Genomic DNA, 13792 nt, shown 5'->3' with positions numbered 1-13792 from the left:
GTTGCCATCTTTTTGTCAAAAATTATAGTACAAAGTACGCAGTTGAAAATGTACATTGTACAACAGTGCTGTCACAAAATGTATGTAATACGTGGACCTAAAGTATAGTACTAAAAATACTATAATTATAGTATGGTTGGCAACACAAGGCCCCTGTCATTCGAGTAAAGGTGACGCCTGGCGGCTATAGTAACATCAATACAATACCTATTTTGATAATAATAAATTGATTATCAATGTTTTCTCGGGAATACTGTACTATGGATATTTTCCAAATATGTTAAAAGAAAAACTTTCTTCTAAAAAGATGGAGCCTAAATGTATACAATTTAAGCAAAGAAAGGACCACTGGTCCACTGATTAAGTTAGCCAAAAATGACTACCTATGTACGCATTGTAGATTCATAATATGCAGAGAACTTTATTAGGTAGAGCTTTGACATTTATTTTCCAACTTGCAGATCTTATAAAAAGACAAATTAGTAAATAAGTAGGTAGCCAAAAATCTACACTTCAGCATTATTATTTAAAAAAATAAATACAATTCAGATGTGTAGGTATAAAATCGTTTATAACAGCACACGACTGCCTATCCTCTTGCGTCCTGAGGTACACATATGTGGACGTTATTTAAATATTTTTTAGTAATGATTTGAATGGATACTTGAACCGCATTTGACTACAGTGGTATAGATAGTATATTTTTCTACCACTAGAGCAAAACACTAGCCTATGTAGTTTTAAAATAAATTGTTATTTTGACTTTGAAGTTATGGATATTTGCACAAGACAAAAATGGCGGCTAAAAAGTCAACTCTGACAAGTAAGTGCTTTTAATTAAATATTAATATTTATTTATATTAAAAACCAATGATGTATTTAGTTTCACAATGAATCATAGTAATATTCCGTATACTTTAAATTATCTTTACACTTTTGTAAAATATTATAATCATAGTTTCAAAATTCGGTACACACATGAGTAACTCAGGTCTAGAGTGATATATTTTGACATTAGTATATCTGATTTATTGAGGTTATGTTTTTTGTTTACATTTAGACGAATCCTTGAATAGCCAGCATATTGGTGATATTTTGAATGATAATGATGTCGAAGTTGGTGGAGGATATAACCCTGACGACAGTAATGATGTTCACATTCATCTCCTGGGCCCAGATGATGACTTTATTCTGGAGAACCAGTGAACTTTACTCACTGCTAGAGGCTGAGATACATCCTTCAAAATCACAATCCAGGATCCTATCCTGGCTTATGAAACCATAAGGTATCAATGCTCATATTATATTACTTTATCATTTAGTCATAAATATCAAACTTATCATTTTATTAGGCAAGTGCATGCACTGCTAAAAAATCAATTAAGTACCAATTAAATTGATACAGTTTGTGATGAAAGGGCTTTGTGATCTCCATATTGAGGATTCGATGGACAGAATAATTAATATACTTAATATACCTAGTGATTAATACTATTGGCCATTAGTATTTATATTCCTGGTGTTGAATACTTAATAAATAGGAATAAATGTATCGATTAATTCATAGTATTGTATTTTCTATTGTTTCAGTACGCTGAGCCTAATAAGACGAATGATGCTGAGCTGAAGAGTTCAGTTCATGGCCATATATGGTTTATTGGGTGCTGGACTCCAATTGCTCTATAAATTATTCTCCATGTGGGGAAGTGAATCCTACCTATCTGATGAAGATACGATACAATCTCAATGCAACGCTGTGATGTTACTTTGGCTTCACAACAACTGCCCTTGTACGTCTACACATAATATGACTTTTTTACCAGCTTCAACCTCACCGATTCGTTATTTCAGGCCAATACGTGTTATGATTCAAAGAAGACGAAGAACGATATGCATCACTCAGTCAGCTGTTGTAAAATACTGATTACAAGTCGATGAGCCGCATTAATCTTCACAGTGGTGTGTTTGCCTTCACAGGACATCAGCATGTAAACTGTGAGGATCTTTGACCACTGTGGACATGGACTTGTTGGACATGGACATGAAATTGTTTGCTCATTGTACATGCAAACTTATAGGAAAGAAAATATTCACTGTGATTGGAATACTTCATAGTCATGGAAAATCAGACTTGCAAACCCTACGATTTGGTATGAAAGTCACTTAGCCATCAGTATCATCATCGATACAAGGTCATCCAAGAAACTCTTCACCATTAGCTTCAATAACACACTGAGTAAACACAGATCTACTTCTACAGCAAAGAATGGTTGTCCTTAAACCTATTCCCTGAAGTGCGCTAATTAATGTGTAGTATTTTAGGGTTTTGACCGTTAATGTACTATATTTTTAATCTAAATAAATATAATTTTCCAATCACCATTATATTATTATGATTATTGTATTATTTTTCTAATAAAATTGTATCATTATATGGATATCACATTGTTTTTGTTTCATTTCATTGTTTGTACTGTATCCAATATTGTACTCTATTGTGACCTGAGATGCACTCACGTGCACGTAGTGGATTTTAGTTAATATATAGTAAAAAAAATATTTTAATTTTTTTTTGTGATCTTAATAATATTTATGGAACAGTAAAATGCACAAATATTTTTTCTCATGACTGGTTCTATCTCGGGTCTCAAGAGGCTATGGTAGACATTAAAAATAGCATTCTGCGTGAATATGAAATCGGAATGGCAACTGAACGATGTTAATATGTGTGGAGTTTACCAATATAACCATGCTTAATGTGTTTGCTAAATAATTTCAATTGTCATAACAGAATGAACGTAGAAGGCTCCTTTAATTTTATTTATAGACCAAATTCATTGATATTTCAGACGCATCCCATGTAAGATCCTTTTTGCTTTGGTGTTTTGTTTTCTATACTAAGTATAATAATATTCGACCACTCAAATCGAGCCGTGTCGAAGACCATTTAGAATAGATCTAATCTGCAAGAGTGGGACATGGAAAACAGAAATCTTTATGAAGAGTTATGGTCACTATCGTATTGGAATAGGCAGGTAACCACTAATCCCAGCGGTCCGTTACCAGGCCATATTTACCCAATCCGCCAATTCACTCCACCAATAGGGCAATCTCTTCTAATTGTTACCTAAGTTTTGAAGCCCTCAACGCACTCACTGAGGAACTCAGAGCTACCGCTGTCGAAAGCAATCAAATGCTCCACAAAGCAACAGCAAACTCCGGTATTGTTGAATTCGTTGCCCAAAATTATTGCCCACCTATTTCTGTCTTAAAACGAGAAGACCTCGAAGCCCTCTTAGAGAATACCATTACCCCAACTAGTATAGCTGAAGATTTCAATGTAAATCATGAAGACTAGAACAGTAAGTTAACTAACGCCCGAAGTAATCTCATCCATAAGTTTATCGATGATACCGACGCAGTTATATCCGCCCCTTCAGAGCCTACCATTTATCCTAAGCATGGACGGGCAGACATTCTCGACTTTGCCATCCTCCGCGACGATTTAATTATAGGTACCGCAGACTTGTGTCGTAAATGAACTTAATTCTGATCATAAACCGGTACTTCTCTACTTAGGTGATCGCCCCAACCTACCCTAGCGTATTGAAAATCTCATATGGAAAAAAACATAGCCAGAAAACAATGGCAGCGCCATGCTAATACTATATAGCCAATGCTCATAAAAATAGACTCATTGCCGAAATTAGAATAGTACTTAAAGAGCACGTGAGCAACTTATTCAATGACAATCATAGAGAATTAGAAAAAGGCGGGCAACCGTATTTATCCCTTAGTAAAATTCTAAGATTTAAGAAGAATCTGATTATGTTACTTTCTGGCAAAAACGGTCCAGTATACACAGCTGCAGATAAAGCCAAAAATATTTGCAGAATTGCAGATAGCTTAAAACGAGCAATTCAAACCAAACCTCATAAACCCAAACGACGCCACAATAATCCACCATGATAAATCCATTGATGAGAAATTGCGCACTATTCTAGCAGAGCTTTATGAATCTGAACCTTCCTCTATTACCACAGTCTCTACAGACGACCTAGAATAAATTCAGGATTAAGCGCCTTAAAAACCGCAAGGCTCCCGGAAACGATGAAATAAACAATAGTACAATAAAAAATCTTCCCGACAGCGGCGTCACTGCTCTAACCAATACTTTCAATGCATGCCTTGACCGTGCTCATTGATTTTCCTACCCCCTGGAAATCGGCAGATATAAATTTAATTCCCAAACCAAGTAAAGACCACCCACTCATGAGCAAATTATTAGAACAAGTCAGTCATTAAATCACAAAAAACCTTCTGTTAGAGACATAAAACTTCTCCCAGATGAACAACATGGTTTTCGAGCCAGCCTCTCTACTAATCATCAGTTACTACGGGTCAGCAAATTCATTACAGATGGATTCAATCACCACCATTACACAATTCGACTGCTCTATGTAAGACGGACACTGAAGAATCATAAAGCACCAGGAGCCGATAACATCCCTGCAGAACTTCTAAAGTATGGTGGACACCGATTAATAGCAGCAGTGCATGAGTTAATGCTTAAAATCTGGGAGTCTGAAAGCATTCCAGCGGATTGGCAGATCAGCGTTATCTGTCCAATATATAAAAAAGGAGACAGACTGCGATATGAAAATTTCAGAGGGATATCACTCTCGAGCACAAGTTATAAGGTATTCACAATGATCCTGAAGACAAAACTGGAAGGTTACGCGGAAAACATAGTAAGTGAATACCAAGCTGGCTTCAGGGCAGGAAGGTCTACAACGGATCAGCTCTTCACAGTTCGCCAAATACTGAAAAAAATGCAGGGAATTAGATGTGGACATTTATCAGCTCTTTGTTGATTTTAAGCAGGCATATGACTGCATCGACCGGGAAAAACTATTCACTGTCCTTCTGGACTTTGAAATCCCACCAAAACTAGCCAGGCTTGTTAGAATCACACTGAAGAATACACTCTCCCAGGTGAAGGTGAATGGCCAACTGACGGAGGGCTTTGAAGTATCTCGGGGTCTTAAGCAAGGAGACGGATTGGCTCCCATGCTGTTCAACTTAGCCCTCGAATCCGCTATCAGAAAGTCTCAAGTGAACAGAAGGGGCACTATATTAAGCAGACCGAGCCAACTGGTTGGCTACGCAGACGACCTCAACATGATGGGCAGATCCATACATATTGTGAAGAAAGAATTTGACCACCTCCAAAGGGCCGCACTAGAGATTGGCTTAAGAGTAAATGAAAACAAAACTAAAGTCATGGTACAAAGCCGACAAAATCAGAGTAGGCTGGGCCAAAGTTCCAGTTTTGGAAACCATCAACTTGAGGTTGTCAACCGGTTCACATACCTGGGTTCCAATATTATAAAAGAGAACGAGGAACTGGAAGAAATAAAAGCCCAAATAACCGCTGCAAATAAATCGTACTCCTCATTAAAACCCTAGGCTCTATAAAACCGTCATACGGTTACTCGGTGCGAGTCATGAACGCTAAATATGAAAGCAGCTGAAATGGTGGATTGCTTTGAGAGAACGATGCTTAGGCGGATATACGGACCCATGAATGATGGTGGGGAGTGGAGAATTAGGTACAACACGGAACTATACCGCTTATACCAAGATTCAAAACTCTCCAACTTCATAAAACTCCAGAGGCTAAACTGGTCAGGCCATGTCCAGCGCATGCCTGAGTCACGGATACCGAAGAAGATCCTCGAAGGAAACCCATGGAGGAAAAAAGGCCAGTGGGAAAGCCACGCACACGATGGGGTGATAATGTTACAAAAGATGCTAACCAGCTGCTAAAAATCAGGAACTGGAAAAGACGTGCGGAGGACCGATCCGGCTGGAGGACAGCGGTGAAGGAGGCCAGGGCTCGAGCTTGAGCTGTAGCGCCATCGAAGAATATGTAAGACGGAAGTAACTCCTTTTTTTGGGTTTTTGAGTTAGATGCACTTTCCTATGCAGAAAATTTCCTGTAAGACAGTGATAAGTCAAAAGTAAATAGATTGTCTTTAAATTCAATTTAAAAATAGTCGTATGTCAAATACTAATATTTTTTACAAAACAGTACATTAAGAAATTTAACCATTAAAAAGTATGCTGGAATCAATAAAAAAAAATTGAAATTTCCGTACAGGAGAATAAGAATATTTTTTCAAAACTGAAATTAATTCTCCTGCAAAATGCCAAATTTTGACTTATTTCCGTCTTACTTGGAGCAGTCGAATTGGTCTCTTCGACATTTCGATAAAGTATGAATTGAAGGCACTATAGTTAAATTTTTCGAAGCTGGTCTCGAACCTCAGATAATAAAAATTCTATATTCTTTCCTTAGTGACAGACAATTCAAAGTAAAAATAAACAATGTAAAATCAATCCCACGTATCACCTGATCCGGTGTCCCACGGTCCCGGTGGGCCACTCTTGTATACCTTGTATACCCACGACATTCTAATCCCCAAATCCAGTTTTGGCTCCCAGATTATCGTCTCCCAATATGCTGATGATACCGCTATCCTTGCGTTTAATATTTCATTTCTATATTTGTAATCTAGGTGGCAATTATTATATAGTATTTCATATTTTTCGTGTTTTACAATCAATTATTTTGTTCGTTAATTTCTTGCCGTCTTCCATTTTTATTTTTTATAATGAACTTACAAAACAACAGTCAACCCAATAAATTATCCTACTGAAATTTCAGTAAGTAGTGTTGTACTGATAATAATACGAATATATTGGAATACAGATTATATTTGCTTGATTTTTTAGAAGATACCTACTTGTGAGATTATATTATAAATAGCGTGCTTTGAAGGCCATTAATCTATTTTTCATCTTAAGTACAATCATTGATTTTTATAGATTTGGTCAATCTACTGAATTCTGAAAAATAAATGTCACCAGTAAACACTACAAAACACTCTTTACAGTAGAATAATTTTTGAGAAGAGACACTGTGATATAACATACTTTTTATAAAAGACCATTTTATGAAATATATATTATTTTGTCAAAGATTTTTTATAGTCTAATACATAAGCTGAGATACATTTATGTTCAATTCTATAATAATAATATTTTTTTATATTGTGATAGGAAACATTTAATTTATTTTTCAAATATGTTACCGCTCCAGTATGTATATCTAGATCTAGGCGAAACTTTAAATACCACCAATGTATTATTTTTTTATCAATTTTATGGCTATTAGGATATTACATAATAATGGAGAAAATAAAACTCTACGAATCAGTCAACATATTTTAATTTATTAAACACAAACATACATACATTCACATTACTTTTTATATTGATATAAACAATGTTCGGAAATATTTTTATTTACATTGTAGTGTATGCATTTTTAATTAAAAACGTGTATGTATGATTATAGATATTATATGGAATTCATACACATTTGAATATTAATAATATTTTTCTTCATTGTGTATGGGCATAGCTATACTTAGGTTCGTAATATGTGGATATATTATGTACTTATAATTGTAATGTATGCATTGTTTCCCAATAATATGACTAATTTTATTCATTCCAGCGATTAAATCGCAACAGAATATTATTATAAAGTACATTATAAAAATATATTTTAAAGTACGTAGGTAGGTATTATAATAATATGGCATTTAGAAAATATCAAGAGCTTTAAGCCAAAAACGGAATATCTATAAAATCTCACTTAAGTATTAGGTTAGGTAAAATAGTGAAAAAATACACAAATATTTTGTAAATTTATAAGATAACTAATAATTAAAACGATGAGAAATACAGTTTTAAACGATATTTTGCAGTGTGTTTATACCGGCACAACTTATAATAATACAGTCAATGGATTCCAGAATCATTACTCCGTGTAGACATAGATAGGTCAATTTCGTGTCTCTAAAATGATTGAATATTCATTAGTGTGCTGTATTCGATGAAAATAATATTATGAATTACAACTTGGTTAAAAAATCAATTCATTCCTTTAAATAAAAGTGTTCCGGTACATTTTCATAACAAAAACACACTGCGAGAGGGTTGCTGCCAAAAGTTGGTAAGTCGATAATTTAAGTATTTAGAATTAACGGATTATATATATTAAAAATATGTATACCAGAAAAAAATTCAAGGTCATCCGATATACAGAACACGCAGTTAAAGCACAAAGAAATTAAAATTAATCCATTGGAGACAGGGTGAATTTTTTGGGATCACTTAAAAAGTCACACTGATAACTAAAATTAATATAACTCATTTATTATTCATTCAATTCAAATAAATCGTTTAAATATTTATAGGTATTAAATTCTTCTATTCTTTACTTATATTTTAAGTTAATTTTGTGTATCAGTGGAATCAAGAAAACAAGTCAAATATAGGTTTTTGTGTTTTTTAGCCATTTTGTTATACGAAATAACAAAGGTAAAAAGTCTATGATACAAGTAAATGATAAAATAAAGATATATTAAAACTGGAGCAAAATATTATAGTAATTTTTAAGATATTTAGAAAATCGAGGGTTTTTACTCACTCAAACGCCTCATAGTAGATATTGGTCATTATTTAAGCCTAATTTTAGAAGTTATGACAAATTTTCAAATTGAAATTAAATACTTACTCCATAATATGATTTCGAGACTTACAAAATTTTGGCAGTAACATCACGGATGGAAATATTATGGCAATCGCTCTCAATAAAAGAAAATAATAATTATTAATAATATGATTAAATCCTTTATAAAATTTAATATTATTATACATAATATAAATGTAATATATTATAATATAACAGTCATTTATAATATTATATTATTATTATGCTACTGAGATCATTTTTTAGGTCAGTCAACGTAAGATTTGTTATAGCGCTTGTTTGTCCATTTGAGGACTTGGTATCGAATCCTGGATACGTCTGCCGCATAAGTCCTACAGCAGCCTCCGACGTAAGTGACCCCCAGATCCAGCCATTCGTGAATGAAAGCCTCCACAGGCTCGCATTTGTCTCTGTCGATCCACCTAAACATACCGTATTGATCAGTATTTATTACATAACTTTAGCGCCTTTAGAAACATACACAACAATTAGAAAAATCTTTGAAAATTTTGAAATCATCGATAATTCATTAAAAATATTCTCTTTTATTAATCAAACATTTTTTTTAAATCTGATCGCTTTTATAACTACCTATATATAACCAGTAACTAACTGTTTTTTTCTTTATAGTAACTTGTAAGACACGGTTTTGGACACGGTTTGTAATATGAAAGGCTGTAGTCGTAAAGACGTAAACTATTTGGATGGTAATAAACATTTTTTTAACTCAACGAATTATTTAAATGATTTAAGAATGTAACATTATTTTATTGAACATATATAATTTGAAAACACCTCTGAGATATTCTTGAGAATTATTCTCGTTGAATAAAAAAAAATAGTTTATTTAATTATTAGGAAGTGCAAGTACGTTTTAACTAAAATTTGGAGAGATCCCGACACATAATAATACACATATTTTGATTTAAAATACAAAAACCGATTGCTAATAAATAACGCTAATTTAGAAAGCGCTTCAGAGAGTATTGCAATTAGATAGGACACTTATTTGTAGCTTAGTAGTTAGCCACGTGGGGGCGTGAATTCCAGGGGGTGCAAGTTCGAATTCTACTTGGTGTCATATTTTATATGTATGTGAAAGGTATTAGGTATATGGTAGTTTACTATTCATTTTATTATTTTATTTCTGATTAAAAAAAAGAAAATTACTCTTTTTCAAGTCGTATCGTAAAGTTTTGAATTTATTATTTTATAACTAAATAATTTAAGAAAACTTCCAGTTGGTTTATGTTTCTATAATCTATGGTATACATAAAAATTGAAAAAGATTCAATACAAATCCCTGATCGCGAAAAACATTGTGTTACTACTGAAAGTGTGTGAATTTATATAATTATTTACCATTATTATGAATAACAGTGTGGCTGCAGACATGGCAATACCGGCGACAAGTGGAAAATAAAAGAGTAGGAAACCATATCAACCTATCAACAACGATACAAGATCGATCGCAACTAACACGAAATAAGTTATAACTGTTATTGCTATTATATAAAATCAAATATAAAGATATTGAGCTTTAGAAATATTATTCTAAAACATTAAACTAAAGTTGTGCCATAATAATATAGAGCCTGTAAGATTTGACCGTTGACGGGAAAGCTTTATCATTATTATTCATAGACTTGCAGTTTTCCAATAGTTGTCGAAAAGTTAGTTGACGACCATAACTATTGAGGTGATAAAGCAGGTATCTACTGTCAAAAGTTTGTCGATTATTTAATTTATAAAACTAAATAGATACCCATATTATTATTTTTGTCATAGTGTTATTGTTTTATTAAAATATTATTTATTATCTATGGGCGCTAATATAATAGATGAGTACGGCAAAACTGATATTATCTATTATTAATGGATAGGTAGTATGCAAAATCACAATTGTTTTGAGAAATAACTAATTTCAAAATAAAAAAAGTAATTGAAAGAATTTTTGTTTATTTGAACCGCACGCGCAGGGCCGGATTCACGCATAAACTGGCCTTAGAAGACGTATTGAGATATTATAAAAAATAAAGTTTTTTATTAATTTTACAATTCTTTATTATTTCATCAAAATCTATTAAACATGTCAGACATAAGCGAGTGAATTAAATTGATTTTCACAAATGGTGTTGCCTAAATATATTTTAATTTGTGATTATGACCATTTGTATAATGTAGGTAATTAATTGCAATGAGGTATGATAAGAAAATTCTATTATACAGCGTACCTACATTTAATATTTTCGAAGCCCTTTAATCATAAATATACCTATCATTTAATAAATCCGGCACTGCAAGTGGGTCTTATATTTTCGTTTATGGGGTGAAAATATATTATTGATAAGTCGAACAACATTAAATCTCAGGGCAGCTATTTGTAAGGTTGGTTTTCTGTGGTAATGTTTTTAAATTTTAGTATGTTGAGAGTTTACAAACATTTTACTAACATTTAAAAACATCAAAAAACATAATAATCTGATAAACCACAGAAAACTAAACGTACAAACAGCTGCCCTGAGAATTGATGTTTGCCGATTTATCGATATAATATTACGCTATACACGGATTTTATGAATGGTAAATATAAAGATATATGGCAAAACGTATTTTATAATAACCTTTTTATAATGTTTATATAGCACTTATTTTTCACTATCAGTGTTTTATAGAGGTTTAATATAATTTAGTGCCTTACCCAATCTGTGGATTATACTTTTCGCCGCTATTTGGATAGACGATAAGAGGGATTTTATTGTTCTCTCGGCCTCTGTTGATTCCAGTGATAAGGTTCTTGACGTAACTCGGACTAAGACAGTTAACGCCAATTGCCACGAGCTGTTCTGGATTGCTATCCCAACATTTTGTGGCGACCTTTTGGAATCGCTCTCCGTGTGCTATACTTTGGTCATCCTGGAAAAATAATTAATTAACATGAAGCAAAAGCTCTGCCGGTAATTACATTTGTGAATCTAGGATTGAAACATTAGAGCCCATGCCGTCCGAATAAAATATATGTTCATGGAGTTAAGTAATACAATGCTAGTGGATTACATACTATACATTAAACATTGTGTTTTATTTTAATTAATATCATGTCTTTCCACCAAGCATTGACAGTTCAAATAATTAAATTAATTATATGTTTTTTCTCCTTCTTTAAGGATATACTTCAACTGAGGCATGGTCTAAAACGATCGTGACTACGCGACGCGTAGATTATGCAAACGACGCGTGACGAACAAAACATAATTTTGTCATAAAAATTCAACATACGTCCATTTATCCGTCCGTTTATTGTTATTTAAATAATAATAATAATATATTCATTGACATGTTTTGTTTTTCGAGTAAATACGTAATGTTTTTTAGTCATCTTCACACGGTTTTAGAATTAATTCCTCCGACGCCATCACAAAACAAATTGACGTGCTCACAGGTCGACTATCGCTCTCCGATTGGCAACGCTTGCGAAATTACGTCCCACCTATTGCTGAAAATTATTTGCCGTTTCACTGAAGTATGCTCTTGTTGTATTATTGTATTATTAGTTTAACTTTAAAAATGCGTTTTATTAAACTAATAATACATATTATTATATGTTTTAAAACCCCCCATTACATTGCGAGATAATATCACAAGACTATTCAATCGAATTAAATTACGATTGAAAATTAGTTTAGGAAATAAAAACTACGAATATTTAAAAGAATATTTTTTTCAAAAACCTTGCAACTGAAAGACAGCCACGCTTTGACAGTAGGATATTCTTTGATCAGTTCCACCAGCATCTCTGCTTCTTCCCGGCATGGGATGGTCTCCAAAGCAAGAAGATCCACACCGGCGGCAACCAATGCAGCTACGCGAGGTCTATGCCAATCTCGCATCACCTGATAGAGAGGTCAGTAATTATTGTACAAATAAGTCACTAGATACATATTATTATATTACTTATCTATACATTTTTATAGTTCGCATCTTTTTACAATTTGATACAAAAACATTGCATAATAAATTAGTTGTTACAACAAATTAGATTTTCATCTCCGCAAGAGTTCTAAAGCTTCTAGACTACATAATCATGTTGTAGGTTTACCTGTAAGTAAAACTTTCTTTCTTTGAAAACTAAAGTAAAATAATTATTTAATTTATGTTTCGTGGTATTTCAAGCCTTTTTAAAAATTCTAATTAAATAGAGCTCTATCTATAACGAAATAAAAATAATCGTACAGCTTCAGAATTATCATTTTTTATAATATTTGAAAAAAATAATTGGAAAATAACTCACTAAATTGAGCACTAAAATATATATAATTTACTTTGAAAAAATCTAATCAAAACAGTACTGAATGAGAAAGCTGTGGGAAAAAACCGTTGTATAAACATTTTTAATTGGCTCTGTCGGCTTCGATAGTAGTAGATAATGAATGAAAAAATCTTCAAAGATATATTTACAGACTATAAGTTAGGTAAACTCAGGGAACTCAGAAATAATGGGAACTGAAATACCCAACGGGTAAGGCGATAGCAGGTAACCGTCTCGAGTATGGAAGAACCGGGTTAAACTGATACACGTGTCAAGAATACGTTGTACGTCTAATACTGAAAACTGCTCTCGATTTATGCATTTACGCTCATTTAATGTTGGTGTATTACACACACGATTGCACGTTCATAATGCGTGGTTCATTTTCGTAGGATACTCACACATTCAAAAACCCTGCTTCAACGTGCGGCGTATTGAATATAACCTATCGGTATTCTATTTATTATCTGTTCTGTGTAAACTATAATTTTTACTCCAAGGCTCCCTACTATGGCTTCCATATATGATATTGGCCCTTATGCAAAAATCATGCAATCAATATTGTTTCTGAACAATTTTTGAGCATTTTATAGCTTTCCTTCCTATGTCCGTGTGATTTATTTTTAATACGTATTTTTTGTAAATTATATAGGTACTTAGCATTATAAAATAGGAAAATCATTAACAACTATTGGCCTAAGATGAGCCCCTTGTTTATCTGGGTCTCAATTCTATGTCTACTCTTGTGATGAGGTAGCTACGTCACTGGTATGGAGTATTTTTTTTACCAGAGGTGGTTGCTAGCCTCTTTATCAATCCATTAGGTCGATGTATAATAAAACAAATGAACACAAACA

General features: G+C 32.9%; 1 protein-coding gene and 1 long non-coding RNA gene across 3 annotated transcripts in view; one reads left to right on the top strand and one right to left on the bottom strand.

Moving 5' to 3' along the window:
* The first annotated feature begins 652 nt into the window (after window positions 1-652).
* LOC147066100 (uncharacterized) lies at window positions 653-2381 on the top strand. Its single transcript, XR_015071619.1, has 3 exons — window positions 653-823; window positions 1061-1286; window positions 1591-2381. It is a non-coding gene; the product is annotated as an uncharacterized LOC147066100 (long non-coding RNA).
* A 6287-nt stretch (window positions 2382-8668) lies between these two features.
* The window catches only part of LOC147066099 (betaine-homocysteine S-methyltransferase-like), a 55756-nt gene continuing 50632 nt past the window's right edge, over window positions 8669-13792 (bottom strand). Inside the window, exons 5-7 of one of the 2 annotated variants that reach the window (XM_085955518.1) lie at window positions 12358-12519; window positions 11328-11542; window positions 8669-9048 (exon numbers count right to left, since the gene is read on the bottom strand). In XM_085955518.1, the coding sequence (XP_085811644.1) occupies window positions 8874-9048; window positions 11328-11542; window positions 12358-12519 (552 nt within the window). In that variant the 3' untranslated portion in view covers window positions 8669-8873. Of the gene's footprint in view, window positions 9049-11327; window positions 11543-12357; window positions 12520-13792 lie in introns of those variants that run through there. The other variant, XR_015071608.1, reaches the window with a different exon arrangement.

The sequence above is a fragment of the Rhyacophila brunnea genome, unplaced genomic scaffold (assembly GCF_057557595.1).
Source record: "Rhyacophila brunnea isolate RB1 unplaced genomic scaffold, BYU_Rbru_1.0 scaffold_5, whole genome shotgun sequence".
NCBI classification, from domain to species: Eukaryota; Metazoa; Arthropoda; class Insecta; order Trichoptera; family Rhyacophilidae; genus Rhyacophila; species Rhyacophila brunnea.
This window is presented reverse-complemented; position numbering and strand designations above follow the sequence as displayed.